The sequence below is a fragment of the Gymnodraco acuticeps genome, unplaced genomic scaffold, assembly GCF_902827175.1.
Source record: "Gymnodraco acuticeps unplaced genomic scaffold, fGymAcu1.1, whole genome shotgun sequence".
Taxonomy (NCBI): domain Eukaryota; kingdom Metazoa; phylum Chordata; class Actinopteri; order Perciformes; family Bathydraconidae; genus Gymnodraco; species Gymnodraco acuticeps.
In genome coordinates this window covers 1,154,572-1,173,909 of record NW_022990235.1, presented here as the reverse complement: position 1 = coordinate 1,173,909, position 19,338 = coordinate 1,154,572, and the positions used below count along the sequence as shown (strand labels likewise).

At 40.8% G+C, this 19,338-nt stretch overlaps 1 protein-coding gene across 5 annotated transcripts in view; it reads right to left on the bottom strand.

Moving 5' to 3' along the window:
- The window catches only part of kaznb (kazrin, periplakin interacting protein b), a 103,611-nt gene that overhangs the window by 78,351 nt on the left and 5,922 nt on the right, over positions 1 to 19,338 (bottom strand). For all 5 annotated transcript variants that reach the window (XR_004569300.1, XM_034219234.1, XM_034219233.1 and 2 more), the window contains exon 3: positions 7,722 to 7,879. Coding sequence is in view for 4 of the 5 variants with exons in the window: in XM_034219234.1 (XP_034075125.1) it covers positions 7,722 to 7,879 (158 nt within the window). In the remaining variant the exon portion in view is untranslated. The remainder of the gene's footprint in view (positions 1 to 7,721; positions 7,880 to 19,338) is intronic.

The window sequence follows — 19,338 nt, the reverse complement described above, 5'->3', positions numbered from 1 at the left end:
ATGAGCTTTCAGCTGAGATCGCTGGAAACATGTTCTCACTGAAGCAGTCAAACTGCAATAAGCGGAGCATCCAGGCAGAGCAAAGTGCTGCAAACAGCCGGCATCATACGCTTGCAAATTCATACACGAAGAACCGAAAGAGAGCGTAAGAGGATTCAGAGCAGGAGTCGAGGAGAGCAACCGTAATCATGAATACTAACAAGGCTGGAAAAACCAGAATAGCACATTAAGAATATGATTCATTAGCGCACAAGAAGACAAGCACAGCACAATCACACCCACTGATTCATTTTAAATAATAGGCTTATAGAAACATACCGAAATCAGCTTTTTCCATTATGAGCATTTGTGTTTGACATTTTGATCCTATTTCCTGCATTTACACTTTGCCATGTAAATCTTTCCAATGTACTATTTGTGGCCTTGTAGGCATTAAGCCTGATGTTCCGAGAAAGCGATGAGATGAAGCGGAGAGTGCTAATATAAGAGCAAAATGCTACATTGATAGATGACGAATTATATACATAATAATGCATCCAGAGTACTAAGTAAACACACTTAAAAGAACTGAGTTTGAAAGACCAACGTGGAATCCACACCGCAAGTTTAGCTTTTTTAAGCTGTCACTGTGGGGACTCTAAGCTCAGGGATATGATTATGTCTAGGCTTTGCCGGCTGACTGTTGTAGCACTGAATTCATTGTTTTCCTCGAGTAACTTAATTATACAATCGCTCTCACGTTTACTCACGGATATATTGCATTCAGAGCAGAAGAAACTATTTTTTGCATGCTACATGCAATCCTTTTTGAAGGAAATGACGTTTGGGATTCATGCCTTTTTTGTAGTAGTAATAAAGTAAGTACATATCACTTTATCACCTTCCCCTCCGTAACTGATATTCCTTAGATGTCAAACTGCTATAGAAACACGCTTAAGAAATACTTTGATAATAACAATTAGTGTTTCAAAATGATAAAATTATGAAAGCTACAGTATAAATAAACACAACAATACTCAATAAACAAAACTCTAGCAGACAAGAAACACTTTTAGGGATTTGAAGGACACACAATGGGGGATGAGTGAGGACGAGAACAGAGTGTTTTCTTACGACCACCCCGTGGCGTACTCTTCACAGGGCAGCCGTACTGCATCACTGTTTGTGGACCCATGAGTTGGTGTAATGAGGCTAATCCTGCGCACCAGTGCAGAGCTCTGGTGATCCATCGCACTCTGCACCTCCTGAGCCTGATTTACATGGCGGGATTACAACCAGATAGTCTCTCTGGGTAATTGCATTAGTCCAGATAACAAAACCAGATTACAAGATTGTGTTGCGGTAGACTGCGAACCCTGTGTGGGTTCATTAACCAATTGATGTGATTTCATGTTTTTTTTTCTGCGTATTATGTGTTAAATTGCTGGATTTATGTTGTTTTATTATTTCAAAACGTAAAGTAAATCACCAGTGTGATAAAATAAAGATAAAATAAAGTCTTAAAGGTCATTTTGAGTCAAATTCTGTCTCAACCTTGTTCAACCATCAATATTCTTTAAACTTTAGTCAACTGGTGTTGAAAAGAACACACAACATGTCAAACAACATGTACAGTGCCTCCCATAAAATGTTTTATTATTCTCTGCAGTATAAAGAGAATATTGAAAGGAAAACTACAGGTAGTCTTTAAATATAGAATTGTAAACTTAAAACTGATCAATCACACGACCTGTGAATACAAGAGGTGGTGATATCTTAGATGTTTCCTACATTAAAAGATGTAGTCACAACTATACACTACAACTTTTTATGATGAATAAAAGCATCAGGACAGCAGATAGCTTGCACATCTTCCGGCGCAAACTGAAAACTCATCTCTTTCGACTCCACTTCGAGCGTTAGAACTATTAACGAAGCACTTTTATACTAATAAAGGACTGGCTTACCTAAAGCCAGTTGAGTAGTACTTGAAATGTTTGGCTCTATGAAACCTGATGTACTTATATGATTCTGTTTTCTTCAAGGTTGTGTCTTCCTGGTCGAATGTACTTATTGTAAGTCGCTTTGGATAAAAGCGTCAGCTAAATGCAATGTAATGTAATGTAATGTAATTTCACAGTAAAAAGCAAAGAAAAAACCCGAAAACGAATAGAGTTTCATGAAAGGGTAAGTGTCGTGGCCAACTGAAGGTTAGACTGAAGAAGTGTGTATGGGTTTAAAGGAGAAGGTGTGTGTGGAGCAGCTCTGGGCCAGATGCCTGCCTGGCCGACTCCTCAGAGCGATTGCTTCTGGCAGACTATCAGATCGAGGGGAGAGTCATTTATATTTCCTGCACCACCCCACCAGCTGTGGAGGCAGGGAGCATTTAAATCTCTTCTAAGGTCAACAGGGAACTCAATGGCTTTGATAACAAGTATCCCATCTTTGATTCCACACTCTCCTCGTCTCTGCAGAAATTCTGCCTTTGATGAGGGGGCTGAGCAAAAACATTTCAAAGTAAACAAGACAACGGCGTAGAGCAGGCTCATGTGACATGTTTGAGATAAGGAAAACAAAAGGCTTGCCAATGTCACTCCATGTCACATTCATGTCCCTACTCATGTCTGCTGCGTACACAGAGGCTGATTTCTCCTCATGAATTATTCATGTTTCAGTCCTGAGGAGGCGACTCCAGCAGCAGCACTACAAGGAATATCACCTAAGGCTGAATGCTAAATAATGGACTCATATATCGGTGTTATTTCCTCAAAACAGAATAAACTTGATTGTGGGCTCACATATCTGCTGTGAAAATCTCTCCAGGAACTCTGGGCTGTCTGTGGTGCTTGGCAGAGAAAGTCACAGGAGGGTGCGGAGACACCTCAGCACCGACCCTAACCATCCTGCGTAAGAAAGCCAAACCTAGACACTTATCCACATCAGACAGACACAAACAAACCCTGGACAAAAGGGCTCCAAAGAGCACAAACAGTCTGTCACTCAAGGGGAGATTGACAGGGAGAGAGGCTTTTTTATATCACCCAAACTCCCCCTGAAATTGAGGTGAACACCTTTGTTCAGCAGAGAGATGCGTGTAGTGATCCGGATCAGCTTTGTGACAGTTCTGGAGGTTTCCATAGAAACATGCACGCACCGAACACGGCAGACTTAAACATCTTGAATCGCATCAACAGATGGTTTGTGCAGAGGCTGAAGAATGATGAAGTCTCACAATCTGGCATGCATCATTTCATCTGAGTGAGGCCATATTTTCATCTTTAAAATATCCACAGTGAAGGTTTGATGCCTCCTTTATTTACAGAAATACCATGTATTTGATTGGATGAAAGATAACTGTGTGAGGGTATAATCATAAGGTCCTGGTGGTCCAGCTGTCTCGCAGCATTTGGAAAAACAATCTCATTTGTCATATCAGGAAATATAAATCTGCAGTCATAACACAATCACTCAGGTTTACCCCATCATCAGCTTTGACAGACACATTTAAAATCTCTGCAGTTAGCTCCGATATGGCCAGTATGGTTTTAAATTCATGAATCTTTTTTGTTATTACCTGGTGTTTCTGAAGGTGGAAATGTGGGAACTGGTTCTAGTCTAGACAATAAGAAACTGCAGTTGAAATAAGAGCAACCCCAGCTCTTTGAAGTCCAGCCCACTTCAGCTCCCAATGCAACACAAAGGATGTAACGTTAAAATTGATGCAAAGGATTAGGGCTGGACTGATTTCCATACAATAGGGTAAAAAAAAAAAAAACGAGGCATGAGATGAAAGAACAGACAGAACAAAGACAGCTGCACATAAAGAGGATTTCACAAACGATAACCTTCTATTCCTGCAGGCACTGAGACTCAAAATGGCTGAATAGAAATAACAGAAATCATACAACGATTTCAGGATGGGGCTACAGTTTTACTGCAGTCCCTGGTGCACCTTTGTCTTCTTTTCCTCTCACTATTTCTCCATCCCTCTGTGTGAAATAGATTATTAGATTAGTATGCACTAGATCCCAACAGATCTATTTTCTCACTAACAACTGCAGCACAACCCAAATCCTTCTGGATCACTAATCTAGCCTCCAAATCTATTTCACTTTGGACTCAGACTCGTATTGCTCCTTTAATTCCTCTGTGGTCAATAATGAATTAAGGTAGACCTGCCAACGTTGTAATTGAAATGGCTAAACTGGCAGGTTACTGCTCTGCCACAATCAGATATGATTTCTGACTCATAGAAACTTTTAAAGTTTTGTTTCCTGTCAAACGTTGCTGAGCTGTCTTTTGTACCCAGAGACTGAAAATTAGGCCTCTTTGAGGCTGCAAACAGAAGAAGAAGATAAGCTGTCAGGTGTAAGGCGCATTGCAATGCTGAGTGTGTATGTATACATTATAAATGTTAATATAAATAAACAAGGTGGGTTCACTTGACTTAAACTGTGAAAATGAAAGCTTCCAGTAAATGACGATAACAAGACGTCAATTATTACTGTTTATATTATGGTTTTATATTTGTAAAACTTTCGCAGAGCCTAGAAAAGCATTGCAAGGGAGAGAAAACGATATGCATGTGCAGCAGGTAGCCCAAGCAAAGCAGGAAGTGGAAAACATTTCCTGGTTTATGCACTGAGCAAACAATTATTATTCAAGTTAATGGCCGCCATTTTGGATTCTAGTATCCAGTTCTTATAAAACATCTCTAAAGAATCTCCAAAGTAAAAAAAACATTGAATTACAAAATATCACAGCCATCCATGTGGAAGATAAACCGCTGTTGGCACTAGATGTAAAGTTGGGGGTTACCAGATATTGTATTTATTTATCATCTGCCTGAAGTGGATATCTGCACACAGTTAAAAATAAATTCATCCAATATTTGTTTAGATGTTTTAACTATTTATTTAAAGTCAGAGTCTTCTTTTTACCCTGGGAGAGTAGATCAAATCATGACAAAAGGACACTTTTCTGTGCAGTTTTAAAGACCTACTGTATGATGAGCATGTCTCCCCTGTCATGCCATCATCTGGCCACCATTGTCGCCCCGCTGACTCCTTCGACCTAATGCAGTGCAGCATTCCACTACATCAATTCACAGCTTCCACACACTCTGAAATTTGATTAGTCACCACAGCACAGCAACGGGGACATAAATAATTCATCTGTGCAAATGACAAATGAGGCAATCAATCCTGGGACAGCATTCAAAGAGAAGCTATTCAAATCCCCTCTAAATTCATTTTCTGTCTTTTTGTAGTTGTGGAAATTTGAATGCTGAATTCCTCAGATTATGTTTCCACCCTGATTTCCACAAACTACACCATTTTGTTTCAGAAAACGTTTTCCAATTAAAAGACATAAGTCACTATAGTGCCTTTGATAGTTTTCTCCGACCAGCAGTAAAGTCTCATCACACCCAGCGGCACTAAATGCTGGACATCAGAGCCTGAACTGCACAGGGAACAGCCGGCTCTTTGAAACAGGACATTAAAGAATGAATAGAAGATAAGGAGGGCTGGTCTAATTTCATATTCCATCTGACAGCAGATACACTTTCCATTAATGCAAAACCCTTTTGGATTAGCTGAGCTCCTCTATGTGGGATGAGATCACACTTTACTCTGACCTGTGAGACTCAGAGAACAAAGAAATCTGATGTATAATCTGGCCACAATTATTCTGTCCGTCCATGTTAGCCTGAGTGATGATAGGGAGCCTGACAGCTCAATCACAGAGAAGGCAAATTAGGTACAAAGACAAGCACAAATACATCCAAATCTAGTATCAACTACAATGATTGAATATGAATGACTTCAAAACATATTATGTCTGGTTAACATTAGCTGATAACAAAACCCTCTGAACCTGTATCTATACCAACAAGAAAAAGGCTACATTTATACTGTAAGTGTTTGGTGCTGAAAATGTACAATTAACATATTGTTGAGATACTGAATGAAGTTAAAGATTAAGTGGCAGTTGAGTTATAATTACTGAAAGAGTTTGACACAGCGTTTAAATGGAAGGTCTAAAAGAAGCAGAAATGTCAGCCTAAGTGTGTGAGTGCTGAGTGAAGTGGAAACAAACTTTAAATACAAAGACAAAATCGTCTGTTTCTGCATGCTCTCACAGACGCAGGTCACAGATACAGAAGAGATTTCTGACGCCTTTATCAGGAGGCAACATTCATTCTCTGGGCCTTCCAAAATGATAAAAATGAGGGGCAAACACTGCAACATCAAAATATGACAGCACTAGGGTTCATGAAGGTGAGGTTTTGGAACCAAAAAAAAGTGATCTGTTATGGTCAGAGAAACAGAATACATTTATTTGTATGTATATTTCATTTATAAATATTAAAGATGTTTACAACAGCAACATGTTTACATTGAGCTGTTAAGGAATTTCCATTATTGGGCTACTAGTTATCTCTTCAACAGGCAACTATATCCTTACCTCCAACCATGGAGGTATGACACAATGTTTGTGAACAGCACTCATGTGGTAGAAAACATCAACTCAAGATCAACATTGGAAAAAGCTGCCAAATCCATGAGACTCTGTGGAGCACACACAATATCAAACAACAAACATATTTCTATAGCAGCTGTCAGTCCTGTTGTCAAAGCAACAGGCCCCCATTCGACAGAAGCCTCCATCTTGCACTCCTTTGAAGGAAAACACTTGAAGAACATGTAAAGGTGGTGGATGTACCGTCTGACACAAACAAGGCCAACAGGCAGAGAACTCTGTCATGCTGACGTGTCCGAGTGCTTCACTTAACTCTAAACTGCCGGCAAACTTTTATTTTGTCTTGGGGAGATAATCGGCACTCTGTCCGCGGCAGAGGTTCCCGCTCATCCATCATCCCAATGCTGTGTTCCTGACTAACAGGACAAAACTGACTGCGGACTAACAATCTTTCACTCCAGCCTACATACGACTGGACTGAGGTGAAAGCATCGGCCTTTTGCTGAATTACCTTCCCTTTAATCAATGACACCACGTCGGAGAAAATATCTCCAGGAAAGTGGCGGGGGGAATCTGTATCCATCATGCACGTCTGCCATGTTGCTAATAGATGACCTAAATGCATCACTGTGTCAAGAATCATCTGACATTCATCAAGATGTAGAAGGGATATAAATAAAAGGACAAATGAGAGCAACACTATAAACATGAGTTATCATCTCATCTGAAGCAGAGCAGAGAGACGAATAGATTTGAATATATCTTTTTAAAGAAAACTAAAACACACATGCTTTTTACCCTAAAGACAAAGAGTGCATAAATCACCTACATTCAGGTTATTTGACAGAAACAAATCTCACATTGATTGTGAGGATTGACTGAGGAAAAACGCTGTGTTCACTTGTTCATAAAATTACTGATGAGGATGCCAACGTTTTCCCAAAGATAAGATAACTTATAACTGAATTTATGAGGCAATATACCTTCTTTTTTTTTGTATGTGGCCCTCGGTGAAAAAAGTAAATTTGAATGGTAGGTTTATTTTAACAGTGAGAGTAAGAATATCAAAAAGAAAATCCAGAAATGTGCATTATATAAAAGATAAACATTGATTTGCATTTAGCTGTAGATAATAAGTATTTGATTCCCAGTGTTGAAGTGATTGTGCTTATCGCAAACGTTTCATTGTAATTCAGGGATCAACATGCTGTGTCTTCAACCGTGTCGGTACATTTCAAATTAGAGGGCAGAGGCTGTACCTGAGCGTCCATTAGCAGGTGTCTCATCAGAGTCATGGACTTCCTCAAGGTGTCCCTCTCTCCCGGCATGAAGGACTCGTCCTCATGAGCCAGGCTGTAGGGTCTGGTCACCATGAACTGAGCAATCTGGTCGTTCAGGCTGTTGAGAGACTGCACCGCTGCAATGGAGGAGAAGGACAGTTGTAAAACCACAAATGCTAAGACACAGGAACACAGTATTAATGGCAGTCAATTTTTTCCTCTAATGCCATGTGGGCCGAGGAGCTCCAAAGCTTGCTTCATCTCTCTCTAGCGGGACTTCCTTCATCAGCGGCCTCAGTGGAGCAGCAGCCTTCATTGTTCTCCTCTTTAGAATAATCCCTCTTTTGGACATTGGGCATCATTAGCCTCAATCCATTACCAAGACACAGTAACTCGGAATAATTCATCATATAATCCTTTTGGTATGGAGAGAGTCTCAGTGCTAAGGTCTATTGTGTTGGGTTTGTTCAGAGGCTACAGCGACACAATGAGGAGCTCAGAAGTCTCTTTGGTCACAGCCTGTTGGTGATCAAGTACAAAAAAATTAAAACAAGCCATCGTGGGGGACATTTTGTAAGAGACGTATTAACAAATAGAGTAACGAACATACATAAGAGAGTCACTGCCAATGCTGCAGCTGTCAGTTATTTAGATGCACAATTATTTATTGGATTTTCTTTTCAATTAAAAACAAGCAGCTTTCTGATACAGTTATATTAACTCAACACATAGCTCAACAGAGACGTTTATAATAAATATTTTAGATTCACAATTGATTGGTGATTTATTGATTGAAAAAAGCCTCCATTTATGCATTGCTAACTTCCTGAGAGCATGATCACTACTGCAGAAGTAGCTTGCTTAAGGTTGCTTAGGTGTGACGAGAAGTAGTTACATGCAGGTAGATTATATATATTGCTTCAGTTGTTGATGGTATAAATCAGGAAATGAAAGCATCAAATCCTCTTTATTGTGAAACAAAAATTGGCAAATATTTGGCAGGTTTGTGTTCTCAGTATTATTGTTGTTTTAGTAGACCGAAAGTACCAACATAAGTCACCACAGGTAGAGCGTGTTTGCAAGAGGACACTTGCTTCAAGTCAAGCATCACTCTGTTTCTCTCTCACAAACAGACACTAAGAGGCTAAGAGGTCAATTTGAGGCGAGAGTGACGGAGAGACCGAGGCAATGTGACTCACTGACATCATTCAAGGTCGGCTTTTCAACAGAATGATCAAAGATTCATGGCAACACCTTTCAGCGCCTCTCTTGAACTGCAGCAGCATGCAGACAGAGGCATGTTTACGAGCAGACTGAGCCCCGCAGGCAGCGCGGCATACATCAAATCAAGGCAGGGTGTGTCGAGGGGGGGAAATAAAATGTTTACAACGGAAGGACGCCGATTGGATTGTAATTTCGCATTCAACATTTACAAGGTGTACCTCTCTGCTCCCAAAGATGGCCAAACACAGGTAATGGCACATTGCAGCTGCTGGAAATGACATGCTGTCAAACTGTGAGAACAGACACACCTCCTCTCATCTCTGCTCCACTTTCAATTTGTACTGAATGCATTCTGTCACACACTGTGATACATCATGGAGATCGTGAGTGGGTTTCTATGATAACAAAGATACTTTGACTGCCCTGAATGTGTCAACATACAGTACACCACAATCAAAATTCAACAGCTTCATCTCCAAAGAAATAAAGCACCAAAAAGACCACTTGATGCTTAGTTTGTTGAACCCTTTACAAAAACAGATTGCTTCTCACTCGTGACATTACAACCAATACTCAATCTCCAGGCTGCTGACATGACTGATAAGGGTTGGACAGCGTTTAAGCCATGAAAATACATCTGCACATACTTAACACTACCATTTTCACGTTTATTAATATTCTTCTGGTAGAGCAAACCAGATGAGGCGCCAGCGTTGAGATAATTCTCTGCTGAGAATATGTAATTGAGGAAACATCAAACTATGCTTTCACATTGCTGATCACATACACAGTGTATAGTATTCAAAATGGCCGGTCGAAGCTGACCTTATGTGAACTGAGAGATAACTATTCCCTTTAACACTCTGGAGTCCAGGTTCATTTTGGTTGATTGATGGCAATCTTCCACGCATTCATTCTCTACAGGACATATATATGCAGCAATGTTATACTGTATGTTGTATGATTGTCTAAAATGTCTCTCATTGATTTCCCACAATGTTTCATGATTTTAATTATTTCTTAAACCTTTTCTGATGTATAAAAATACTTCATCATCAGATTTCTTCTTTATCTTTTATGTAAAATGTACAATACTTTAAATCAGAGGGATATTGTGTTTTTGTGAAGCGGCCTCCCACACACAGGTGGCCCAGTGCTGCTGGTGACTGTGAGATGTGGACCGCTCATTACAATCTTCACCCACAGGAACAAAACAACATCAACAATGAACTCTAATGAGGCATGTTGGGGTTTTGTCAGACTCCGCAGTACTTGTGAAAGGAGAATATAATGTGCATATAAAAAAAGAAAAATCAGCTCACTCTAAATGCAATCTCTCCTTGGGGAAAAATATCAGTTCCAGTTTCTGTATATGATTGTTTTTAATTTGCGAAATCGTTCAAAATATGAACAAGGGAGGGCTTATGTTTATATTCAGATGCAGTGGAATAAAATAAAATATATTCAAATGAGCTCAGTCAGCTGTCCCACCAGGAAGTGTGATGAGAGAACATATTAAAAAGACTCTTTTGCTTATGCCACGCTTTGGGGACCGACTGTTACAGCCGAAGAGTCACAGCAGCCAGAAATCTTCTGCCAAAGCAATTTCAGGAAGCTCCAAGAACTTCACACTTTGGGCCCGAAAGACCCAGAGTGGGATAAAAGGGTGAGGAAATCTGTGAGAATCTGAGGCAATCCCAAAAGAAAGACAGTGAGGCTACATTTCAATTACAATGATGGCAGATAAATACACAACACAATCTTGTTGAGGGACAAAAGTCTGCAGTGAACCTAGACCAGGGCTGTAACTCCACAGGGAACGTTTCTTTTGAGGCTTTTAAAAACATGCCGCTGTAAACAAAGTTTGTTCAAATGCTGAGATTTGGACGGATCAATTATAGCTTAGCAACGTTTGCTTTGCATAAAAATAAGTGAATCTCTCTGCGTGTCTGACAGCATCAACATAGGCCTGTAATTTTGCTGTTTGCCTCATTGTTCCACTCCACTATCTGCAGCAGGGCCCAACACCCGCTGATGCTTTTCACTATGCAATTCCCCAGATAAATTGGACACTTTTCCCCAAAGCAATACCACTCTATCCTGTACATTACAAGCATGTTACAGCATGTTCCACAAACCTTTTTCTATCTTTATGTCCGGCATACTACACATTTCACTCCAATGTCACGCTTCCACACTTCCTCAAAATACATTTAATCTTATCCCTCTGGCTGGTGTCGACTCATTTCCGATGCAAAGCAGATGGAAGCGCGTGTGTGCGAAGAGCTTTGTCTACCTTTATTGGCAAAACTGGGAATATGTGAACATGGGAGTGCATAATTGTGACAGTGGCTTTAAAGAGATTGACCCCCCGTGAAAAAACACGGCTCTGGGTTTGTTTGTGTCGTCGTGTTCCCCCAGACTGAGAATTTGAGAAATCACAGAATCTGCCCAAAACAATCAGACAGGCAGCATCTGAGGCAGACTGCCAGTCGTCTATCCTCGGTCCCCTGCGAGTGAGAGGATCTCTCGAGGAACCATTTCTCATTTCCACAGTCAACACAACGCAATAGGCATGTTTCGGCTTGTTGAGATGCTCAACTGCATCTGGTCGGATAAGTTCTTCATCCAGACACTTCCAATCCCAACTCAATCCAGGCAGTTCCTGGGAGTAATACCTCACACGCCTATTGTGAATATTTTGAAGCCGGTTGTAGTGCATGTAAGCAAGCGGCATACAGATGTAAGTACAATAGGCTTTTGGTTGCATTTGTGTTGCCAATAGTACAGCTGCTAAGTCAATAAGCTAAAAGCTGTTTTGAGGCTGTAGGGAAGAAATGTGCACATAATGTTAGGTAACATGTGTCACGCCCTGGCTCAAGGACGGACAAAAGAAGGAGACCACACATGATTCATCCAATTGAAGTGCATTTATTTAAAGAAACTAAGTTAACTATGAAGTCAGATAATCAGTAATGTATGTAGTGTGTGGGTGTGTGAACATGCATCAGTATATAAAGCAAAAACAAACACACCAAGGTCCAGTAGAGCCAAGCAACCCAAGAGGAGAGAGAGACTGACTCTCTGCTCAGGCACCCATACTTGTAGCTGAGCAGTCAAAATAAATCAGGTGTCAGCAATCTCTCCTGATTTGGGGGGTGGCTAACCAGGGACCTGAGGCTAAGGCCTAGGGGCCGTCACACATGCTAATATCAGTGATAATATGCACATGTCTTGCAGCTGTAATGTTTAAGATCGGTGTGTTCAAAATTAGTGTTTCCAGATAAATTATCAAGTGTGTCCCAATAAATAGTAAATATATAGTCAAATGCAGTATGCAACCTTTTGCGACTATTCTGACCCACAACCTCCTCCACGGCAAATGTATGAGCAGAGCAAGAGGGTCAAAGTTCAAGGTGCAATGTTATGACAAAGTAGTATGTCTCAATTGATTGCACACTGCATGCGACAGTAGATTTACATTCTTTCTAAGGGCAGCTGCATTATGAAAAGATGTCTAAGATTTGGAACACAGCACATCAATGTCCATACCAAATTTCATCCTAATCTATCCAATAGCTGTTGTGATATTGCCAATTAAACCATAAATGATATCCCATACTGGCACAAGAAGAACATATAAAAGATCTCTACAGTCATTAGGATTCATCCCAAGGGGACCAACAATGTTTGTACACATCTTACATACATGATTCCTTATCAGAAGTTACCTCTATTCATGTATACTATGTGTTGTAAAGAGATATAAGCCGTGTTTCTGTGAATATGACACCCACATCCAGATGTTGTTTAGGAAAATAGCCAGTACAAAAGCAGTACCTTATCTTATCTGCAAATAAAATAATGCTTGAAAAACATTTTTATTGTATCGTTTTTCAATAACCGGTGTCAACACGTAAATATATGTTTACTGTAAGTTTCAACAGCCAATAGTATTTCAATAGAGACATCTTTTCAACTATGAACTAATTGATCCTGGTTTCTATGGAAGAGTGAATTGACTGTTTATGCTAATGAGACAGCTGCTTAAAATAATTACCTAATTTGCCCTCAAACAGGTTATTTATTTTTAATTTCTACTATTCAGTTTATGAACAAGTGAAAGATGTTAAAGGTAAGAAAGTAAGGATGTTGACAGCGGACTGCAGGGCAGGAAAGTGTCTGCTCGCCCCGCAGATCCTCTGCACTGCAGCTTCAGCAGGAGACGGAAAATCTAAATTCAAAATAAAAAGAGAGCGATGAAACCTTCCTTACTTTGTTCATACATCCCAAAACTGATTTTGTCAGCCAAATCTATTTCAAACTAACCTTCCTTTCTCGTCTGTCAACAAATAAACACACAGACATGTATTTTCAAAATTAAAAATGCTAAATCATACTAATAATAATTCAAACAAAACAAAGGAAAACGTTTGATTATTGAAAGTCATTTTAAACCACCATAGGATAATCTGTAGCTTGCTAAACTTACAGACAGTAGCTTGTTGACAATAAACACAAACAGATGAAGAGCAAGATGATGAAGATGATATGATACAAATCTCCTCTCTTGAATGTGGTGGCGAAAAGTATTTTTGACACATGAAATGACACCCATATGTTATTCTGAATATCTCATAGAGGATTTTTAAACCTCACTGCAGAGTTTATGTTCCCATTGAGCCACAATGAGCAGTCATTAGGCCGGACACTGACTACATTTCCTATAATGAACTAAAGCATCATTCACTGGACCTCACTGCCCTGCCATCTGCTATCTTTTTTAAATCCTTTTAACTGCAGTTTGTAATGAAGGCTTTTTGTTCAAACTTCAAAGTCTCTAAGCCAAAACTGAGAAGACAAAGTGAGGGTTATTTGTATTTAGCCTTAAAAAAGCTTCTCCGTAGCTTTAGATTATACAAAGGTGTGCATTTCTGTAGATTTCAGCTTCTGACTAACAGATCAAACACTTCTCTCAAGTTTTCAACAGCCTGCCACATTATCCTTAAACCTTGATATACATTTCTCTTTTACCTGTTCGAGAAACAGTCATCTGAGGTAAATCCCTTTAAGAAACATTGTGATGTAGAGAGCTGCATCTCACTCTGTCAACCCGCTCTGCATCAGAGCATGGAGCTCCAGTGTGGAGACAGAAACTGCAAGAGGGATAGCATTTTGCCCACAGCAACATTGCCACCGCCTGGTAGCTTTGATTCATGCTGCAACCGCATGAAACCAACATGTACCTCTCTCAGACGTCTCACAGACTGGGGCTCACACAGCTGCCAGTGAAGAGGTGACAAAGATGGCTAAATACCCTTTTGTAACATCTGCCACTGCCTTCACTGAGTCAGGTTGACGCTGATGATGATGACCTAATGTTTTATTTACAAGAAAAATGTACGATAGAGGGGGTAGGAGTCGAGGGTTTACATGCCCGCCTCTGATTTCTTATAACTTTGATCAGTGTGCCACCTAGTGAGAAGTACAAGAGATCAGCACAGAACGATCTAGGTTTCCCTTTCTTCCTTTGACTCAAAGACTTTAGAAAAACAAATCTCAGGAGGGTCGATGAGCCATCGGGCGAACATAAAAGCCTCTGAAGGCCCTTTGATAATCTGCCTCAGGCCTCCTCTTCAACAACTAATGAAACCACTCCGAGAGGATTGTGGCTCTCACGGAAATTCTTCCACTCACGCAGGTAATTCATTCACAGATATAAGGAGTTACTCTGTATCTCTGCATCAGGTGTAATGGTTTGTGTAATTGAAACAAAAAGAACAACTAACTGTCAGCTTTTACAAATAGGTCAGGAGTCAGGAGACTGTTTGAATAATTAAGATGGATTGCCAGGGTTAAAGGTAGATTCATGTTATTATCAATTATAGGATTTTACAACAGCTTGATACAATTATTGAACAGTAGCAGTTCTTTGAGCGAAGTAATGATAGTAATCCTTAAACAAATGCATCAATGTATGAGGAAAAAAAATCCACAATAAGGTCGTCTCAGGTTATGTGCAATAATTCTAACGCAAACTGCCTCATCTACTCCCAAGTCTCAATGGGTAATAAGTGTAGGTGGAGATATTTAGCATTAGTGACAGCAGCAGGGAAAGACAGACGTGAGCATTTGCATTCTTTTCATTCAAATCTATTGTTGGAGAGAAACTGAAGCCTTCTCCTCATACAATTACTCTCGCTCTGAATCACCAGCAGATTGCTTAATTCTGTTCTAGCTTTGCTGCAAAAAGCCAACACAATGTCACAGTGTCTACATTTAGCTGGAATATGAAATATACAACTGGACCCAAGAAGGCAAAGGTGCATCACTAATACTGTGGCTGCCAGCAGCAACCACAAAGCATGGAAACGAGCTTCAGGAGAAACTTTGAAGATGCCACTGACAGACAGCAGAGGAGAAATGTCCCTGCATCAGCTGAGATAAGGAGGGGAAATGAGGGTCCTCTCCTCTTCTCACTGAGCCGAGGTAAACACAGCTTGTTAGTAGAGCAGACCTGTGTGAGCTCAAACATGACATTTCAAAATCCGGAGGCTGCTCGCTGAAGTGCCTTTCGAGAGCCGGGGCAACAAGCGACACTGGTGACAAGGTTGCAGCCAATTAGGACTGTTTGTGAGCGGGTGTGTGAACCTGTCTTTCAGGAAGGATGAAAGTGGGTCGAGCCGCAGCGTACCTTTGTACCGGAGCACAACGACAGGTAACACACAACTCACAGACTTCAAATGAGACAGATGGGGATTAAACAGCTGAACTTCAAATCTGCTCTAATATGGGGCGACAGCTCTGAATCCATTATTATTATCAACCACTTTGATGCTCAAAATTCATATTCGGAGCAAGTTTCTGATAGAAGATGAGCCACACTGAGTTCAGGCTGCGGGTATAACCGCATCAACTCAACATATTAGCAAGTGAGACATTACCGTGTGGAGAAAACTGTTGCCTCCATATTTCGTGAGCTTTTTTCCAGAGAGGAGAGAGTGGAGCTGTTTAAGCCCCTGTCACACTGTCCCGAAATTGACACCCGATGGACACACGATAAAGGAAATGTTCAAATTCGGCTGTGATCGTAGCAACATCGGGCCATTCGTGAGGGCATCTTAAGCCATCGTATGACCGCCGGTGGAGTTTCTCAGGCTCCGGCAGCAACTTCGTGAGCGGCAACTTCGTGAGCGGCAACTTCGTGAGCGGCAACTTCGTAAGGCACTCGTGAGGGCATCTTGTCAAGTCGTGTCATCTTCGTGTTATCATCGGTGCCATCGGGAATTCGCCCTCACTCTGATCGGGGCGAATGCCCGATGGCACCGATGATAACAAGATGCCCTAACGATGGCCTTACGAAGGGCAAAATGTACACACAAATTCAACACGAAAATGAACCTTCGCAAGGTCCTTCGGCTATTTTTTGGCATGTCAAAGATTTTGCCACCGCTCACGAAGTTGCTGCCGGAGCCTGAGAAACTCCACCGGCGGTCATACGATGGCTTAAGATGCCCTCACGAATGGCCCGATGTTGCTACGATCACAGCCGAATTTGAACATTTCCTTTATCGTGTGTCCATCGGGTTGTTTTATTGCACAACAAAATCATGCAAACATATTATGTAAATAACCCAATTTGTGTTCTGTGAAACTGAAAAGGATATAATATATTGTTTTGAAGGCGAGTTGACAGGAAGTTGTTGTTGCTATGGAAACAACAACATGACGGAGAAAACGTAATATCTTCTACATATAAAGACGGATAAAGTAAAGAACAAAGTCTGAAAATATCAGTACAGTATCATAGTACTTTAACATAATTGTTTTTGTTACTTTCGTTGCAGTTGTATGTCTTAAATGTAATGTAAATGTTGCCTTCGTGTGTGGTTTGGGGCCATCTTCGTGCGAAATTCACAATTCCATATTCGTGTGTCCATCGGGTGTCAACTTCGGGACAGTGTGACAGGGGCTTTAATGATGGCGAGCGTGTCTCTCCAGGTTCACGTCAGCGGAGGACAGCTCAGAGCTGTGATGCAAAAACCACCTGACATCATTGCATGTAGGATGTGGTTGTGAAATAGGAAGGGGGCCTCTGTCTCTCTGATGTTAACTCTGATCTCAGCTCTGTCCACATGCTTGGTACTACTCGCACACAAGGGTAGACAACATACCACGAGACATGAATGAGAAAGGATTTTATCCTTGCATTAACTAAATCCATGGAGCAAGTTGTGCTATAAAGGTAAGCTATTTTAGCATTCATTTCTCGTATCTGAATACCTTTGGGTTTTGGACCGTTGGTCGGGGGAAACAAACTATTTCCCTGTTTTCTGGTATTTTGAATATCTTTAATATGTAACAGTTAGCAGATTTAACCATCAACTAACTGGCTCATAGTGGAAAAGCACTTCAGCAAATGATAACGTGGGGAGTGGGAAAGGAAAATAAACAAAACATCATAGTAAAGAGCATAAGCATGTATTACTTTCCAAAACATTTTTGACAGATGCACAAGCAATTTAGGAGCAGATGAAGCCTAGTTAGTTATCTTGTAGCTTCTAAAACATCACTTATCAAGACCCTCACTGCCATGCCTAATGACTATAAAAGATGATTTTAATTGAATGTATTTGTTCTACCTTAATTTGTAATGCCATAGTCTTCAGGAGAGATGTTGCTTTTTGTGGCCTGTATAGACTGGCTTTGTTAGCATACTATTAAAACTATTGTGGTATTCTGGTGGTAGGTGCTGCAATACATTAAGAGGTTACACTGAAAATGGTCCACTAGTGAGTTTGAATGCTTTGCATCAGTGTCAGATGGAAGCAATAGGTATGCAACAAGCTTAAAGAGGCCTCCTCACAGCGCTGTACACAAATGTAGGATCCCCCCCGAGACATTTATAGGAGCATTAAGTGTTTGACATTGGACCTCAGTGAGGCGTGGGCTCTGGTGACTCTGGTGTCAGTAACAAATCCCACAAGAAAACTAGCAGCTAACCTAATGTTGTCTGACAAACTAGTGACTTTATACCCGCATTAAGGCGTATTACCTGGGGGCATGAATACAAAGCAGGCATTGAGCCTGATAAATCTGTGGTGGTTTCCTGGTTCCTTAAAACACATAGACACAAAAACAGACATACTGTACACACACACACACACACACACACAGACATTTCAAAATGTTCTTGTAAACTCAATCCTGCAGAATGATGGACTCTCTTCAGTGTGTTTCACAATGAGCCTTTTCTTATGAAGAGCCGTTTATCACAAGCCCGGCTCGATTTGATGCCTTTGTGATGCATCAACTTGAATTCAATTCAGCTCCTCTCTGACATGCACACTCTGTACACATCTTAAGAGCTTCTTGGCATTAAGTATATGCCTTCCTTTGTGGTATAAATTGGTAGCACGTACAGTCAAGCTTCTCAACTTGCAAGCATCAGATTTATAGAGCGTAGGTTCAAACGTAGCTTTGACACTGTCAAAACAACATTGAACTTTTAGATAGCAAACGCGTCATGCTCCTTTTCAGCTATAACAAATAGAAAACCTTTCAGGAGCCTTTTTCTTCTTTCCTATTGCTAATGGAAATTAATTCTAAGTGAAAATAAATGCTTCCATTGTTGTTAGTATTTTCTGGTCAATCCAACTCTCATTCTCTCAATGTAACATTGACGTGCACACAGTGTGCACTGTCACTCCCGTCCGTGCACGGCGTGCCCTGCATGTTAAGGAGAAGCACCTGGGAGAATAGGCTATATTTCATCACCACAGGTGCGCCCACACTAACTACTAATGCAAATGTATACTGACTCAGAGCACAGCAGATTCTCCTCAAGATTGCTTTCTGCATCACAGTGTGTAGTGCAGTGAGGGATGGGAAGTGGGATGTCTGATGAATAAAGGATATTATATACAATCACACTGAGCAGTATAACAAAGCTTACATTTTTCAGCTCAGGTAACCTATGTTTTGCAGATAAGACTATAAAATGTATTTTATACAATTGTTAGTTCTCCTCAATTTGTGTGTTGACGGTTATCTTGTCCGAGCCTCCCTCTCCTCCTTCCCCTCCTCTCTCTGTCTACTCAGTGGTGTATTGTAGCAGATTAACACTGGTGATTGGGAAACAGCTCAGCATGTGTCTGCAGAGGGCTGAGCTGTGTAACTAAGGGGTTTGTGGCAGGTAGAGAGGCAAATAGAGGCCAGCAGTACTGGGCACGGTGAGGCAGATTCGCCGAGTCAGCAGACACTCAGGCAGAGGGTTCAATGACGCAGGAAACACGGCAGGGACGTGGGCTGCAGGCTGGAAGCTGCTCTTTGAATTCATTAAGAACATCTTTCATCAGGGCGAACTGTGTTT